Raw genomic sequence first — 16,968 nt, forward strand, 5'->3', positions numbered from 1 at the left:
ACATGATAGTTTTAGAAAGAGCCGTTCATGAGGAACCTTGTCGAAAGCTTTTTGGAAATCTAGGAAGAGGGCGTCTATGGGTATGTTTTGATCAAGATGTGAGCTGATGTCATTAACGAATAGGGCTAGTTGAGTCTCGCAGGACATGCCTTTCTGAAAACCGTGTTGATTTGGATTAAAGAAATTAGCGGATGTTAGGAAGTTTACAATATGAGAATAAATTATATGCTCCATTAGTTTAGAACAAACACTGATGAGGGAAATTGGACGGTAATTGTGGCACGATGATGATGATCCTTTTTTTGGTACTGGAATTATCTTACCTATTTTCCAGTCTTGCGGCACCACTCCAGATGATAATGATTGCTGAAAGATATGACACAAAAATACACTAGAGATGTGCGCGGTGTTCTTAAGCATTTTGGAATTGATGCCGTCGATGCCGGCTGAGGAAGTTAATTTGAGGGACTCAATTAGCTTGGTGATACCATGTGCTTCGATTGTTATGTCAGGCATCGTTGGGTTGTTGAGGTAAGGACAGTCTGGGAGGTCAGTGTTAGGTTCAGAAGTGAACACGGAAGAGAAGACAGAGTTTAGTACTTCAGATACTTTATGGTCTGGAACACGGTTATTATCGTTATCATATAATAGTAATGGTTTACGGTTATTTGGGTTAATGTATTTCCAGAATTGTTTGGGATTGTTTTGCAGCATGTTAGGGAGTGTAGTTGAGTAGAAGGTTCGTTTAGCTGTTGCGGCTAAGGAATCAAACTCCTTTTCAGTGACGTAATATTTTTCCCAGGCCGGAGCGGTATTGGAACGTTTGGCTTTACGAAACAATCTTTTCTTTTTATTGTTTAGTCGTTTTAATGTGTTGTTGAACCATGGGGACGAAGGTCGCTCTGTTAAAATGATGGTTGGTATGTAAGTCGTAGTGAGTTCGATCATTTTATTTTTAAAAAGCGTCCAGTTGGCGTCTACTGTGCGCTTCGGGAAATCTATAATGAACCAGTTGTAAAACTCGGTTAGTGCATTGTTGATGCTGATGTAATCACCTTTATCGTAGAGTGTTATTTTCTTTTTTGATTTTTTGCAATGAGGTAGCTGCCAGGATAATTCTGCATGTAGTACCGAGTGATCACTTAGTTCTGGTAGATGTGTTATAGAAGAAACACTGTCGGGATGGGATGTTAAGATAAGGTCGAGTATGTTAGAGCACTGTTCGTTTTTCCGCGTTGGGGTAGACACTAGCTGCGTCAAACCAAAGGTGAGGCATGTGTTAAGAAAATTACATTCAAGGTTATTTTTAGACAGTGTTATGGCTGGTTCGGACCATGTTATATCAGGAAAGTTAAAGTCACCTAAGAGGAGTAGTTGCGCATGATTAAATGACTTCGTAACTGTTTGCAGTGCCTCGTGGAAGTGAATAGTGAAGGAAGCATCTGCATCGGGGGGTCGATAGCATACACCGATAATAGTTTGTAGGTATGAAGAACTGCACAATACGAATAAGATTTCTAGAGGTGAAGTGATATTGATAATGGAGCAACAAAGGCTGCGATGGGCAGCTATCAGAACACCTCCTCCGCGTTTGCCTACACGATCCCGCCTAAATATGTCAAAATCAGGAAGGAAAGAATTAAGCTCTGTGTTATCGACGGTAGAATTCAGCCACGTTTCTGTTAGTACAAGAAGCTTACAATCAGCAGAATCGATAAGGCTACAGAGTGCTTCGCGTTTGGGCAATAAGCTTCTAATGTTAGTATAAACGAATGATACAGGGATGCTATATGGTTTTGCGATAGTGCGTGATGGTAGCTATGAAGTTGATATAACTCTGTTTGTAGTGTTATCATACTTGTAACTTCTGTTATCCACGATTAGTTTGTCGTACCGGAGTTTGAAAGGTTTCTGTTGCGACTTGCCGAACTCGATTAGTTGTTTACGTGCATGCCGAGTGTTAGCTGAGTAGTCTTCCGATATGCTGTAGCTGGACCCTCTAAGTTGTTTAGCATTTGAAAGAATGTGTTGTTTTACTTTAAAATGAGCTAATTTGATAATTATGGGTCTGTTTCTATTAGAGCTGTATCTGCCAATTCTATGAGCGCGCTCAATATCGAAGGGATCCAACTTGATATTAAGGTTAGAAGCACAAAGTTCCACAATTTTCTTCTCCGATTCTTGCCATGTTTCACGCTCAGTATCAGATACCCCAAAAAACACAAGGTTAGAACGACGAGCTCTATCTTCTGAATCGTTTAGTCTTGATGAAATGTCGGAAATGGCTTTAGTGTTTGTATCGACCACTGTCTTGATGCAATTAACTTCGGTTTTTAGTGCAGTTATGGCGGAAACATCACCTTCAATTTTTGTTAGTCGCCTTTTAAAGTCGTCAAAAATTTTGTCGTTCTGAGATAGTTTATTTCGAATTGATTTCATTTCACTTAGAAGAGATGCCTGACCTGAGTTTATTTCCTCCAATGCAGCCATTATGTCACAGGATGCCTGCGTTGAAGTGGAACGGGTGTTAGGGCCGGGATTTAATTCTATGTCGCCAGAGAGAGCAAGAAGTTGTAAGATGACAGACGTGCAGTCGCGAACAATGGTAATGCAGCAGCCTGGGCTTGGCAGCACTAGCAAAGCGGCATAGCGGGAACGACGCGCATAAATAGCGTAATTGGTTGTTACCTGTAATGCGAAAAGGCGTCCGGCGTCAGTGAACCGCATTGTCGGAGTGCTGCCAAGCCCACTGATGAGAGCAAGGGGGTGACGTGTTTTATGCGTGAAGGTTGATGTCTGTTTCGATGCGTCGGCTGAGGCAAAGTTGTATGAAGACGATAGATGCGATGAATTTCCGTTCAGGGGCGGTGCGGCGCAGTAGTCAACGGCGCTTGCATCGTTTTCGGAGCACTGGAGGGTAGACGAGGTTGGCCCGTCTGTAACACCAGCGCGCTGAGGGTAGGGCGAGCCTACACCACGCACGAAGGCATACAGCTGACTGTAGACGTGAGGCGGCGCTGAGCGTCGGTCGGCATTGGCATTCCCGGGCAGACGATAGAGGATGCTCCGCCAGGTAAGTGTATCTCGCAAGCCAACACACCGTAAGCCGGGCGTGCCCGCAGGCCCCGTGGCGGCACCAGGAGAACAGCAGGTGCCAACGGTGAAGCAGAAGCCTGTGAGCACCTGTAATGCGAAAAGGCGTCCGGCGTCAGTGAACCGCATTGTCGGAGTGCTGCCAAGCCCACTGATGAGAGCAAGGGGGTGACGTGTTTTATGCGTGAAGGTTGATGTCTGTTTCGATGCGTCGGCTGAGGCAAAGTTGTATGAAGACGATAGATGCGATGAATTTCCGTTCAGGGGCGGTGCGGCGCAGTAGTCAACGGCGCTTGCATCGTTTTCGGAGCACTGGAGGGTAGACGAGGTTGGCCCGTCTGTAACACCAGCGCGCTGAGGGTAGGGCGAGCCTACACCACGCACGAAGGCATACAGCTGACTGTAGACGTGAGGCGGCGCTGAGCGTCGGTCGGCATTGGCATTCCCGGGCAGACGATAGAGGATGCTCCGCCAGGTAAGTGTATCTCGCAAGCCAACACACCGTAAGCCGGGCGTGCCCGCAGGCCCCGTGGCGGCACCAGGAGAACAGCAGGTGCCAACGGTGAAGCAGAAGCCTGTGAGCACCTGTAATGCGAAAAGGCGTCCGGCGTCAGTGAACCGCATTGTCGGAGTGCTGCCAAGCCCACTCATTATCTGTGTATCCATAATGTATGTGTTTTGTGCTGTGTGTCTAAGAAATATAGATTAGATTATCTCACGAGACCTTTCCAGGTCCCGTGAAACGAAATCTCTCTATCTTCCCGACGCGCTCGAGGGAGCTGCGCCGTTCCTTCGGCGTCTGAGACGCCGGATTTGTATTTCTATTCATCACCTCGTCTGAGGCGATGGATAGTGCAGGCGCAGCGGGCATGTTCGAGGGGGTGGTGGGCCTATCTGCAAGCCCAGTGGCCTTGGGTCCAACAGGCCCGAGGGTCTGCTGGTCCTCCTTTGTGGGGGCCGGTACAGTGCTGGCTGTTCGTGTCGGGGGGGGGGGGGAAATGATGGCGTGACCGCCATTACACTCCGTGTGACTTGAGCGGCCGCCGAAGGATGTAGCGCTGCCCCCCGGTGTGCCACATCGGTGTAGGATGGAATAGATTTATTGATGGAGAAGCGTTTGCACGCCTCTTGGAAGGATAGGTTCATTTTTACTTTGATTTCGATTATTTGTTTTTCTTTTTTCCTGGATGGGCAAGAACGAGAGCATGCGGGGTGATCCCCTTCACATTTAGCGCAACGGATGGCGGAGTTGCAAGTGTCGGACGAGTGCTCATATGATGCAAATTTTGCACAAGTAGTGCGCCCTCGGCAGCTTTGCGAACCGTACCCGAACCACTGACACTTGAAGCATCGGCCTGGGCTAGGAATCTATGGCCTCACACGGAGTTTGCGGTATCATGCTTCTATTGAGTCTGGTAAGCTGCTAGTTCCAAAAGTGATGATTATTTGCCTAGTTGGTATTTCTTTGTCATCTCGCCTTATTTTTTATCCTTTGTACGTTGACGACGTTCTGCTCTTGCCACCCTTCTAATAATTCACCTTCGGTAAGTTCGAGAAGGTCATCTTCCGAGATGACACCGCGCACTGTGTTCATGGACCTGTGTGGGCCTACAGAAACGGGAATGTCCCCAAATGCTACAAGTTTTGAGAGTTTGTCATATTGTGGCTTGGTCGCGAACTTCGAGTAGAAGATCGCCACTTCCCATTTTCGTTACTTTATAACCTGGGCCTATTGCTTCAGTGATAGATATGGCTACAAGAAATGGTAATATCATTCGGACTATCTTCGTTTCGTGCTGACTGTGGACAACGTGGTATTTAGGAAAGGACACTTTCGGTTGCATAAAAAAGTTGAATTGTTCATCGGTGCGCCCCCTCTTCAGGGAGCGATCAGGTAATGGGGGAAAAGCTTCTGCCATAAAAAATGGTAAAATTCGGCGGCGATGGTGGCCAACCACCACCGAGCCCAACAAGGGGACGCTACAAGATTGGAAGACGCCAGCCATGCATCGCCACGATAACCTACTATAATATACCCAAGGTTGGATAATTACACCAGGTTAGCCCTTACCGCCAGGAAATACGGAAATAAAAGAAGTGAAGAGAAGATAGGAAAGATGCAAAAGTTAGAAATACAAAGATTGGAGAGAAGGACAGGAAAAGGCGACTGCCGATTTCCTCCAGGTGGGTCAGCCTGGAGGTGCCGTCTATGTGAAGCCGAGGCCGAAGAGGTGTGTTGCCTCCGCCGGGGGGTCTTAAAGGTACAAACACCCAGCATCGGCTCAGCCTTCAGGATCCCCCTTTGCCCAGACAGGGCTAAGCCGCGCACGGCTACACGCGGGAGGGTCCAACCCTCATGTGCTCGGGTACGTGGTGTCGCAACACACCAAACGCATGCTTACGCAGACGCCCCTGCGGGGGAGTACTGGCAGACAAGGTTCATAACAAATACAGCACGCCAACAGAAATAAACCAAACAGTATCCAGAAGTCACGTGTATTTTTTGTACGGTGTTAAATCTGCTGCTATTTTCATAAATACTATTAAAAGAAGCGTAACAACAAATCATTGCGTCAAACGAAATAATAAAATAAAAAAGAAATACGCCTGAACACACGACAGGTTCACATGCGAACATGAATACTGCATGAGATTTCACATTCTGTTGCGAAAGCAAAAACACGGAAAAATATATCGTCACAGCAAAACACATAATACGATTAGGTGTGGCATTGTGTTATATTTGGAACGCCGGATTATTAAGCAGCACAGGTATCTGGTATTTTAACATCTGAGTGCCATACTTTGTACGTGTTCTAGGCAACTTCCAAAGCTCACGTATTCTCAATGTACGGGTATGCTCAAGCCGGCATAGTCCAGACAATTTAGTAAGAAATGAATTGTTATTTCTCCCTTCCATTTGTAGCGTTTATCTAACATTATAGGGTAAAGCTCATTCACTGGTAATAGATTTGGAGCCTTAAAGATTGGTTCCGTATGTGTGTCTTATGCTGCATTAACGATGTTGTTAAAGGGTTTCTTTTGAAGTTTATGTAGTTTCTGAGTGTTAGTTTGTGTTGTAGTGCCCTAGATTAAATAGCAGTACGATAATAACAGGGATTTGTAAATCAGCAATTTTATATTCCGAGGCAAGATGTGGCAATATTTGCACAAAACCCCTACAGTTTTTGAGAGTTTATTTAATGTTTCATTTACTTGAACTGTCCACGTCGTGTGTTCTTCAAAAACGACGCCAAGATTTTAGTTTCGCGCGATATTGGTATATCTGATGACCCATTTTTTTACTGCTGGTTATATTGAGTGCTTTATGTTGAGGGCGAAATAGAACTGCTTTCGTCTTTGCAGCATTAAAGTTTAATGACTTAGCGACAATCCAAGCGTGAAGTTTAGTTAATACCACGTTGCCTTTTTCTATGAGGCTAGACGGAAGTGAAAACCAAGTGTAATGTATTAGCTGATTCATTAGTGATTTTTGAACGACAGTAAGCTGAGCTACTTCGTAAGGATTCAGAATGCAACACGGCGTTGTTGCTGTCCACTTGCGGCATTCGTGATGTCAAATTCCCTTGCGGCGTTCACCTTGTCCACTTCTCTTGTGCCCGTGTCTGCACGCCTTACCCCTTTTTTGGCATTTTTAATTGATTAGCTGTTTTCGTAGGTTTGGTTACAAACTGCATAAATTTAAAACAATCACACAAATCCAAGTAACGTTCATGTTGTGTTGGATAAGGGTGGAGCAAAGGAACTGCATTAGCTGCACTAGTGTGCAGCTAATGTTAGGAAAATTTAGATCGCCAAAAAGAAAAACAAAGGGTACCGGGTTACGACAGAGCCGAGGTCATGCAATTCGTTGATTAATGCGACGCATAGTTTGGACGGCGATAGCTTACGCCTTGGTGCGTTTACTTGTCATTCTGACCCATACCATTTCAAGAGCGGACGCAACTTTTACTTGAACGAACGAAACAATTTCACATATTGCTATCAACGCGCCACAATCCGGCCTACTTTTCTATCACAGCGATACACGTCATAAGTGCTATCGGACTGAAACATTTCTGTACTTTCCACATTTGAGTTGAGCCATGCCTCGGTTAATATTACTAAATTTGCATTTATTGACGAAACAATACAGTTAAACCGATTCCGGTATTTCGGGACATTTCTTACGTTGTAAAAAAGAACGAGAAGGTTGAAAACGGAAGAAACGTTATTATTCCTGCCCCCTGCTGTTTGTTACTTGCGAGAACGTGATGCGAGTACTAGTAGTGGGTCCGTTGCCGCAATCAGATGGCTTATCACGGACAATACTACCATTCGAAGGGGGTAGTGAATTTTTATGTGTTTCCCTCATATGCATGCTATTTGTTGCGCGGTCATAAATGCAACAGACATTGTCTACCTACAATTTATCATGCCGAATCATAAAGGCTGACGACTCTGGTAATGAACTTGCTAACTTTTCAAGTTTGCAAGTTCTTTTTTTTTTTCGGGGCAATTCTCGTGGACAGTGAGAAATCTTAATAAACATATTATTACTGCATTTAAACTCTGACCGCTTTGAAAGGACTTGTTGCCGGGAAGTAAAAGAACTGAACTTAACAATAACAGGTGTGCACTCGTTTTTTTTTCGTAGCTACCACGCAATCGGGGCGCACGCTGAATTATATCCTCGGTTACACTCGGGTCGATGTGTTGCATCATTAGGCTTACAATTTTTGTCTCAGTTCCCATGATTTTTCGCTGTCCGGGACATGACGCGAAATAAGGTTATCATGACCAGCCCTTTCCTTGATGTCGTTAAGGCGTGAGCAAACAACATCGCCTTTGTGCTCAATGTCTTTCACTGTCACGTGTGCAAGATTAAGCCTTTTGATCACATCGTAAATTTTTACACATTGTGCCTGAACTTTCAACATGCGCGATTTCACTGAAACAAACTTTTCTTGGAATAATTTCTGTGCTGTAGCGACATAGGTCGAACTTTCAGCTTGACCGTTGGCCAGCGTACTCGTGTGAGCTTTTAGTTCTTTTTACGTCGTTAGCACTTCTTTTTGCCGCTCATTCGGGCCCGGGTTGATTTCGACATTCGCACAACAAAACAGTTTACAAAGTACATGAAGGTATTCATCATATGAGGTACGCAGTGTGCCCCGCACACTGCGTACCGCATATGATGAATGCCCTCATGTACTTGTAAAATATTGTCATGTGTAGTTATATTTATCGGGCGACCACATTTCGCCGCCTAACAAATGTTAACGCACAGCGAGGGACGCACCTGCATGTATCCGAAGTTTCTGGAAAGTTATCGATGCTTCTATCCGCTGTCTGTTGTCGCCGAACCTTGTGTTATCTGATTTCATCGCGTGACGCAAATGGTGTAGAACTTTGTGCAAGGCACGTGGGTCCCAACAATTGGTCTGGAACATTCGATGACTGCTGTATAAAAGACGACGCGCTGGACCCGCTGCTCAGATTTTCGACGATCGCCGACTGTGTTTGCCACTGTCGCCATTCTTTGAGTGTAGCCTGTTTTTGAGGGCACAAGTTCGCCCAATAAAACGCTAGTTTCGTCTTTCTCAGATTGGCCGCTTTCTTCACAGTCACTACCACGTGACATCTGGTGGAGGTGCTTGTGCGTTCATGTACCGAACGCCCCCACAGAGCCGCGATCCAAGGCCGAAGCCCGAGGACAAAACCGACATCGCCCAAGACCAGCGTGCTAGCCGCAGACTGCAAGGACTGCCCCCAGAGCACGGACTTCTACCTAAGACGGCAAAGAAGTTCGTGGCCAAGACAACCCCAATGGCTGTCCCAGAGTCCCCCGTTACGTGAGTAGAACTTGTTACTGGGCGAGTTGGTTATTTATTAAGTCTTTATTTTCTTTTTTTGGCGCAACAATCTATTCTTTAGATCCCCCGTTATCCTGCAACAACCTCGAGAACCACCGACCTTCCATGGACCGGCTACTGAAGACCCGGAATCCTGGCTGGAGACCTATCAACGAATCGCGACTTTCAACAGCTGGGACTCCGACGACAAGCTGCGGCATGTATACTTCGCCTTAGAAGACGCCGCCAGAACGGGGTTTGAGAACCGGGAGTCGACCATGACAACATGGGACCTGTTCCGTAGCGGCTTCCTGCGCACATTTACGAGCGTCGTGCGCAAGGAAAGGGTCGAAGCTATGTTGGACGCCCGAGTGCAGCTACCTAACGAGAACGTTTCCATATTTATGGAAGAAATGAGCCGTCTCTTCCGCCACGCCGACCCGTATATGCCTGAGGAGAAGAATGTCCGCCTGCTCTTGCTTGGTGTGAAGGAAGCACTTTTCTCCCGCCGTGGTTGCTGAGTGTCTATGGTGTTGGGCTGCTGAGCACGAGGTATATTCAAGCGTGAAAACTTGTTAAGCGTACTTTTCTTGCTGTTACTCTTCCATCAATTCTTAAAACGAGTATTAAAAAATTTAGGAAAACAATTAGACCCCTGTCTGATAACTTAATCTTATTAGACGACTCTACTGGGCAGCCTGTTCCTACATATGTTGCTGCAGCAGCTCACCTTATCGAAGTCTTTGTCAAAAATTTTTCGGGAACTCTTAATGAGCAACTTCCATAGTTACGTAACTATGATGATCTAGCCGTGTTCCGAGTATTATTTCACACACCTGGGGTTGCTAAACTTATCGACAAACTCGGCTACAATTCTTCACCTGGCTTTCACTCAATTAACACTAAGTTCCTAAAATACAGTTCCGCTTACAGTTCTATGATACTAACAAAATTTTTTCGACAATCACTCAAAACAGGCGCTTTGCCTTATGAGTGGAAGGTAGAGATAGGTTGCGCACCACAAATCTGGTAACAAAAACATAGCAGCCAACTACCGCCCCATCTGACTTACGAGCACGTGTTGCAAACTGCTAAAAGATATCGTATTCACAAACCTCATCGAATTTCTTGAAGATAATACATTGTTTCACCTGCACAACATGACTTTAGGAAGTCATACTTATGCGAGACTCAACTCGTATCCTTCACTCATCAGTTGCATCGAATTCTCGATCGTTCGTCATGCGTCCACTGCACATTTTCAGACTTCACAAAAGCATTCCATAAAGTCTGTCACAAACTTCTAGTCCACAAACTAACCCGTTTGAATATTGATGCTAATCGTTTAAAATTGATCGAATGTGTTCTTGTTCATCGCTCACAATACGTTACTGCTAACGGCTACAATTTACCTGTGTGCTCTGTCGCTACCGGAGTGCTCCAAGCATCGGTCCTCGGTCCTTTATTGTTCTTAATATATATTAACGACCTTACTTCACAAGTAACTTCTGACATTCGTCTCTTCGCTGATTTTGTTGTCTTTATAGAAATAACTACAGATTGTGACACTAACCGTCTTCCATCGGACCTTGATGGTGCTGGTGCAGTTTAGGGCAAATGGAATTAAATGTTAACAAGTCTAAACCTATGCATGTATCTAGGACACCTAACGTATCTCAGGTATACTGTTTAAATTACCTTCCTTTAGAAAACGTAACTTTGTGCAAGTATTTAGGAATTCATATTACATACGACCTTACCTGGGCTCTTCACATTATTACTATTGTTAACAATGCTAACCGCGCTCTTGGGTTCTTAAGTCGAAACTTTTTTAAGGCTCCACACGCTTTGAAATTATTGCTTTATAAAATATCATTACGCCCGGAATTAGAACACGCTACATCAGTCTGGAACTCTAATAACCTAAACTTAACGCATCACAATTAGTTCCGAATACCACCGCTTGTTTTGTTCTTTCGAATTATAACAGAACTGCCAGGGTAACAGCCATGAAAACTAGCCTTTCTCTTTCATGTCTTGCAGCTCGACGTAAAGTTTCTCGTTCATCATTAGTTCACAAAATGTTTCGCCACACATCATTGCGTGATGTGTTATGAAAATATTCAAATGTATTCGTTCATACTCCACGCTACGTATTTCGTCATATCGATCATTCTTACAAAGTTCACATCCCTTCTCGCAGCACAAATACATTTTCCCAGACATTCGTACTTTGGACATCACTATAGTGGAACCACTTTCCCGCAAACATTGAATTCATCAGCGAATATTTCATGTTCATCATCATCATCATCAGCCTGGCTACGCCCACTGCAGGGCAAAGGCCTCTCCCATACTTCTCCAACAGCCCCGGTCATGTACTAATTGTGGCCATGCCGTCCCTGCAAACTTCTTAATCTCATCCGCCCACCTAACTTTCTGCCGCCCCCTGCTACGCTTCCCTTCCCTTGGGATCCAGTCCGTAACCCTTAATGACCATCGGTTATATTCCCTCCTCATTACATGTCCTGCCCATGCCCATTTCTTTTTCTTGATTTCAACTAAGATGTCATTAACTCGCGTTTGTTCCCTCACCCAATCTGCTCTTTTCTTATCCCTTAACGTTACACCTATCATTCTTCTTTCCATAGCTCGTTGCGTCGTCCTCAATTTGAGTAGAACCCTTTTCCTAAGCCTCCAGGTTTCTGCCCCGTAGGTGAGTACTGGTAAGACACAGCTATTATATACTTTTCTCTTGAGGGATAATGGCAACCTGCTGTTCATGATCTGAGAATGCCTGCCAAACGCACCCCAGCCCATTCTTATTCTTCTGATTATTTCCGTCTCATGATCCGGATCCGCCGTCACTACCTGCCCTAAGTAGATGTATTCCCTTACGACTTCCAGTGCCTCGCTGCCTATTGTAAATTGCTGTTCTCTTCCGAGACTGTTAAGCAGTACTTTAGTTTTCTGCAGATTAATTTTTAGACCCACTCTTCTGCTTTGCCTCTCCAGGTCAGTGAGCATGCATTGCAATTGGTCCCCTGAGTTACTAAGCAAGGCAATATCATCAGCGAATCGCAAGTTACTAAGGTATTCTCCATTAACTTTTATACCCAATTCTTCCCAATCCAGGTCTCTGAATACCTGCTGTAAAAACGCTGTGAATAGCATTGGAGATATCGTATCTCCTTGCCTGACGCCTTTCTTTATTGGGATTCTGTTGCTTGCTTTATGGAGGACTACGGTGGCTGTGGAGCCACTATAGATATCTTTCAGTATTTTTACATATGGCTCGTCTACACCCTGATTCCGTAATGCCTCCATGACTGCTGAGGTTTCGACAGAATCAAACGCTTTCTCGTAATCAATGAAAGCTATATATAAGGGTTGGTTATATTCCGCACATTTCTGTATCACCTGATTGATAGTGTGAATATGATCTATTGTTGAGTAGCCTTTACGGAATCCTGCCTGGTCCTTTGCTTGACAGAAGTCTAAGGTGTTCCTGATTCTATTTGCGATTACCTTAGTAAATAGTTTGTAGGCAACGGACAGTAAGCTGATCGGTCTATAATTTTTCAAGTCCTTGGCGTCCCCTTTCTTATGGATTAGGATTATGTTAGCGTTCTTCCCAGATTCCGGTACTCTCGAGGTCATGAGGCATTGCGTATACAGGGTGGCCAGTTTGTCTATAACAATCTGCCCACCATCCTTCAACTAATCTGCTGTTACCTGATCCTCCCCAGCTGCCTTCCCCCTTTGCATATCTCCCAAGGCTTTCTTTACTTCTTCCGGCGTTACCCTCGGGATTTCGAATTCCTCTAGAGTATTTTCTCTGCCATTATCGTCGTGGGTGCCACTGGCACTGTATAAATCCCTATAGAACTCCCCAGCCACTTGAACTATCTCATCCATATAAGTAATGATATTGCCGACTTTGTCTCTTAACGCATACATCTGATTCTTGCCAATTCCTAGTTTCTTCTTCACTGTTTTTAGGCTTCCTCCGTTCCTGAGAGCATGTTCAATTCTATCCATATTCTACTTCCTTATGTCAGCTGTCTTACGCTTGTTGATTAACTTCGAAAGTTTTGCCAGTTCTATTGTAGCTGTAGGGTTAGATGCTTTCATACATTGGCGTTTCTTGATCAGATCTTTCGTCTCCTGCGATAGTTTGCTGGTATCCTGCCTAACGGAGTTACCACCGACTTGCATTGCACACTCCTTAATGATGCCCACAAGATTGTCTTTCATTGCTTGAACACTAAGGTCCCCTTCCTGAGTTAAAGCCGAATACCTGTTCTGTAGCTTCATCTGGAATTCCTCTATTTTCCCTCTTACCGCTAACTGATTAATCGGCTTCTTATGTACCAGTTTCTTCCGTTCCCTCCTCAGGTCTAGGCTAATTCGAGTTCTTACCATCCTGTGGTCTCCCCGCAGGGGCGTCTGCGTCAGCAGGCGTTTGGTGTGTTGCGACACCACGTCCCCGAGCACACGAGGGTTGGACCCTCCCGCGTGTAGCCGTGCGCGGCTTAGCCGTGCCTGGGGAAAAGGGCATCCTGGGGGTTGAGCCGAAGCTGGGTGTTTGGACCTTTAAGGCCCCCCGGCGGAGGCAACACACCTCTTCGGCCTCGGCTTCACATAGACGGCACCCCCGGACTGACCCACCCGGGGGAAATCGGCAGTCGCCTTTTCCTGTCCTCCTCTCCAATCTTCGTCTTTCTCTCTCGCCTTTTTCATCTTTCCTGTCTTCTCATCACTTCTCCTCACTTCCTAGTTTCCCGGCGGCAAGGGTTAACCTTGTGTAGCTAGCCAGCCTTGGTTATGCTGTATTTGGTTATAGCAGCGATGTACGGCTGGCGTTGGCAGGGTTTCTCTAGCAGGAACTCCTGTCACGTCCCCCTGTTGGGCTCCATGGTGGGTGGTCGGCATCGCGGCCGAAAACCCTACTGTACTCATGGAAAACGCTTTTCCTAAACTCCCTGATCGCCCTCACAAACGAGGGCGCACCGAAGATCTCTGTCAGTTTTTCGGACGACAAGTCCAGAACTTTTCTAGATATCATGTGATCCACTCAGAAAACCCAGACAAACTAGTGCGTAACATTTCACCGTTCCTTGTTTTAAAGTCTAACTGAAGTTTTTGGAACAGGATATAAGGCGTCGAGAATGACAAGTGGCGATCTTCTCTTGGAGCTCCACGATAAGAAGCAGTACGAGAAACTGCCGAAACTTGTCTCATTTGGCGAGACCCAAATAACAGTAACACCGCACCGTACCATGAACACCACCCGCGGCGTTGTCTCGGACGATGACATGCTAGAGCTCACGGAGGCTGAACTCTTGGAGGGCTTCAGTGAACAGAATGTCATAAATGTTAAGCGAATTAAGATCAGGCGAGACGGTAAAGAGATCAATACGAAGCACTTGATACTCACTTTCGGTTCAAGTGTCCTCCCCGAGTCCATCGAGGCCGGGTATATCAAACTTCGTGTTAGGCCATACGTGCCCAATGCTCTCAGATGCTTTAAGTGCCAAAGGTTCGGCCACAGTTCACAGAACTGTCGAGGCCGGCTGACATGTGCCAAGTGTAGTGACACTGAACATTCCTCCGAAACATGCCAGAAGACTCCACATAGTGTCAACTGTGATGGCGAGCACGCCGCATACTCGCGCGTCTGCCCGTCCTGGAAAAGAGAAAAAGAGATTGTGACAATCAAAGTCAAAGAAAATATATCTTTCAAGGAGGCACGTAGGCGGGTGTCATACCTGTCTAAGAGCAGCTTTGCCGATGTGGCGCGTAAGGGGGCAGCGTCACAACGGCCTCCGGCGGCTGTCCAACCCACAGGCAGTGAGTCGGCAGTTACGCCATCTGCCCCCGCGGCGGTTGCAGCTAGCGCTGCTCCGTCAACCGAGGAGAAGGGACCATCCACCCCGAAGGTGGGTGCAGCCGAGGCTGCCCCAACCTCCGAGGCCCCTTCCAGCGCTGGCAGCGGCCAGCGCAGCCAAATCCCTCAGGGAGCCCCATCGACCTCCGGGCTGGTGGGCGCAGGGGTCTTGCCTTCCGGGGCAGGACTCTCTCGGAAAACCTCTCGCTCGCAAGAGCGCTTGTCCGGCGTCTCACAGGAGGCAATGGACACTACACCTGTCCCCAAGGCGCACCAAACGCCTAAGGAGCGTCGAGAATTGCTCGAACGCTTCAGAAAGAACAAAACACCTATTACAGGGCCTCGAAAGGGCTCTGTAATATAAGGCATCCACTCCGTTTCCGTAAACACAGCGCCAATTTACCTTAAACATGGATACACAAATAATTCAATGGAACATCAGAGGTTTCCTTAAAAACCTTGATGATTTGCAAGAACTCATCCACAAACATAATCCAAAAGTGCTGTGTTTACAGGAAACACACTTAAAATCTAAACACACAAACTTTCTCCGTACGTATGTTACGTTTCGCAAAGATCGCGATGATGCCATCGCATCATCGGGTGGTGTTGCGATTCTTACTCATAGAAGTATTGCGTGTCAACCTTTACAGCTACAAACGCCCCTTGAAGCAGTGGCGGTTCGAGTTGTCCTACTAAACAAACTCATCACCATTTGCTCCCTTTACTTACCCCCGCATTACCAACTGAACAAACATGAATTTCACTCCTTGATCGATCAATTGCCAGAACCGTATGCTGTTCTTGGCGATTTCAATGCGCACAGCTCCCTGTGGGGCGACTCTCGTATAGATGCGCGAGGTCGCCTTGTTGAACAGTTCCTTTTTTCTTCTGGAGCGTGCCTTCTCAATAAGAAAGAACCCACATATTACTCTCTTGTAAACCGATCCTTTTCGTCAATAGATCTTAGTATAGTCTCCCCGTCTGTACTGCCTGAACTTGAATGGGAAGTTACCGACAACCCTTACGGTAGCGACCACTTCCCTATACTGCTAAGATCCTATAAAGAAAACGAATATCCACCATACGCTCCTAGGTGGAAGATTGAGACAGCTGATTGGGAGAAATTTCGATCTCTAACTAGTATCTCATGGGCTGACCTGTCTTCGTTAGGAATTAACGCTGCAGTCGAGTTTTTTACAGCATTCATAATAGATGTCGCATTTAAATGCATATCAGAAGTAAAAGGCTTGGCCTGCAAACGGCGTGTCCCATGGTGGAACGACGATTGTAGGATCGCTCGTAAAAAACAGAACAGGCGTGGGGGTTGCTACGCGCTTCTCCCACTGCAGAGAATCTAGTTAACTTTAAAAAAGCAAAATCCGAAGGCAGGCGAACCCGCCGACAGGCCAGACGAGAAAGTTGGCAGAAGTTTTTATCGAGTATTAACTCGTTCAGAGATGAGGCGAAAGCCTGGAACAGGGTCAATAGGATAAGAGGGCGACAAGCACATGCACTCCCTTTGGTAAACACAGAAGGCGATACCCTACAAGATCAGGTGGACTCACTTGGGGAGCACTTTGAGAGCGTGTCAAGTGCCAACCATTACTCGCAATCCTTTCTGAAACATAAACAAATAGAAGAATGTAAGCCACTCATGAGAAAATGTCAACAGAATGAACCATACAACTGTCCTTTTAGCATTGCCGAGTTGAGAGCTGCCTTGAGCGCATGCAAGAGCTCTGCACCGGGATTTGACAGAATCATGTATGAAATGAATAAAGGAAAAATAAGACATCCACGCGTTCGTAGCAATTGCTACAAAGGAAACCCATACGGGTTCCTCAAAGGAAAAGCCTCATAGTTGAAGAAAAAATTCGTCCTGTTCCGGGACGAATGATCATTTCATGTATGAAATGATCAAAAACTTACATAAAGACACCCAAGTTACACTAGTCACAATTTTCAACACGATTTGGGCTGCGGGATACTTCCCGACTACATGGAAAGAAGCCATTGTGATCCCGGTTTTGAAACAAGGCAAAGATCCTTCCTCAGTGGCAAGTTACCGCCCGATAGCCCTGAAAAGTTGCCTTTGTAAGGTATTTGAAAAAATGATCAATCGCCGTC

The 16,968-nt window shown here is 45.9% G+C and overlaps 1 protein-coding gene across 1 annotated transcript; it reads right to left on the reverse strand.

The window, feature by feature from the left end:
* Positions 1–474: 474 nt before the first annotated feature.
* On the reverse strand, positions 475–3,728 carry LOC142580139 (uncharacterized). The gene is made up of 2 exons (XM_075690971.1): positions 2,689–3,728; positions 475–2,505 (listed from the first exon to the last, which is right to left on the reverse strand). Exons 1-2 carry the CDS (start codon positions 3,715–3,717, stop codon positions 1,819–1,821), a joined length of 1,716 nt encoding a protein of 571 aa, XP_075547086.1. The 5' UTR covers positions 3,718–3,728; the 3' UTR covers positions 475–1,818.
* Between the last annotated feature and the right edge of the window lie 13,240 nt (positions 3,729–16,968).

Source organism: Dermacentor variabilis, chromosome 4 (genome assembly GCF_050947875.1).
Source record: "Dermacentor variabilis isolate Ectoservices chromosome 4, ASM5094787v1, whole genome shotgun sequence".
Classification (NCBI taxonomy): Eukaryota; Metazoa; Arthropoda; class Arachnida; order Ixodida; family Ixodidae; genus Dermacentor; species Dermacentor variabilis.

Bases quoted from the DNA above. Each gene is read 5' to 3' on its own strand.
- LOC142580139 (XM_075690971.1), bottom strand. From the start codon at position 3,717: ATGCGGTTCACTGACGCCGGACGCCTTTTCGCATTACAGGTGCTCACA. The intron at 2,506-2,688 runs GTAACAACCAAT...ACTTCAACGCAG, and splicing joins GACGCCTTTTCGCATTACAG to GCATCCTGTGACATAATGGC.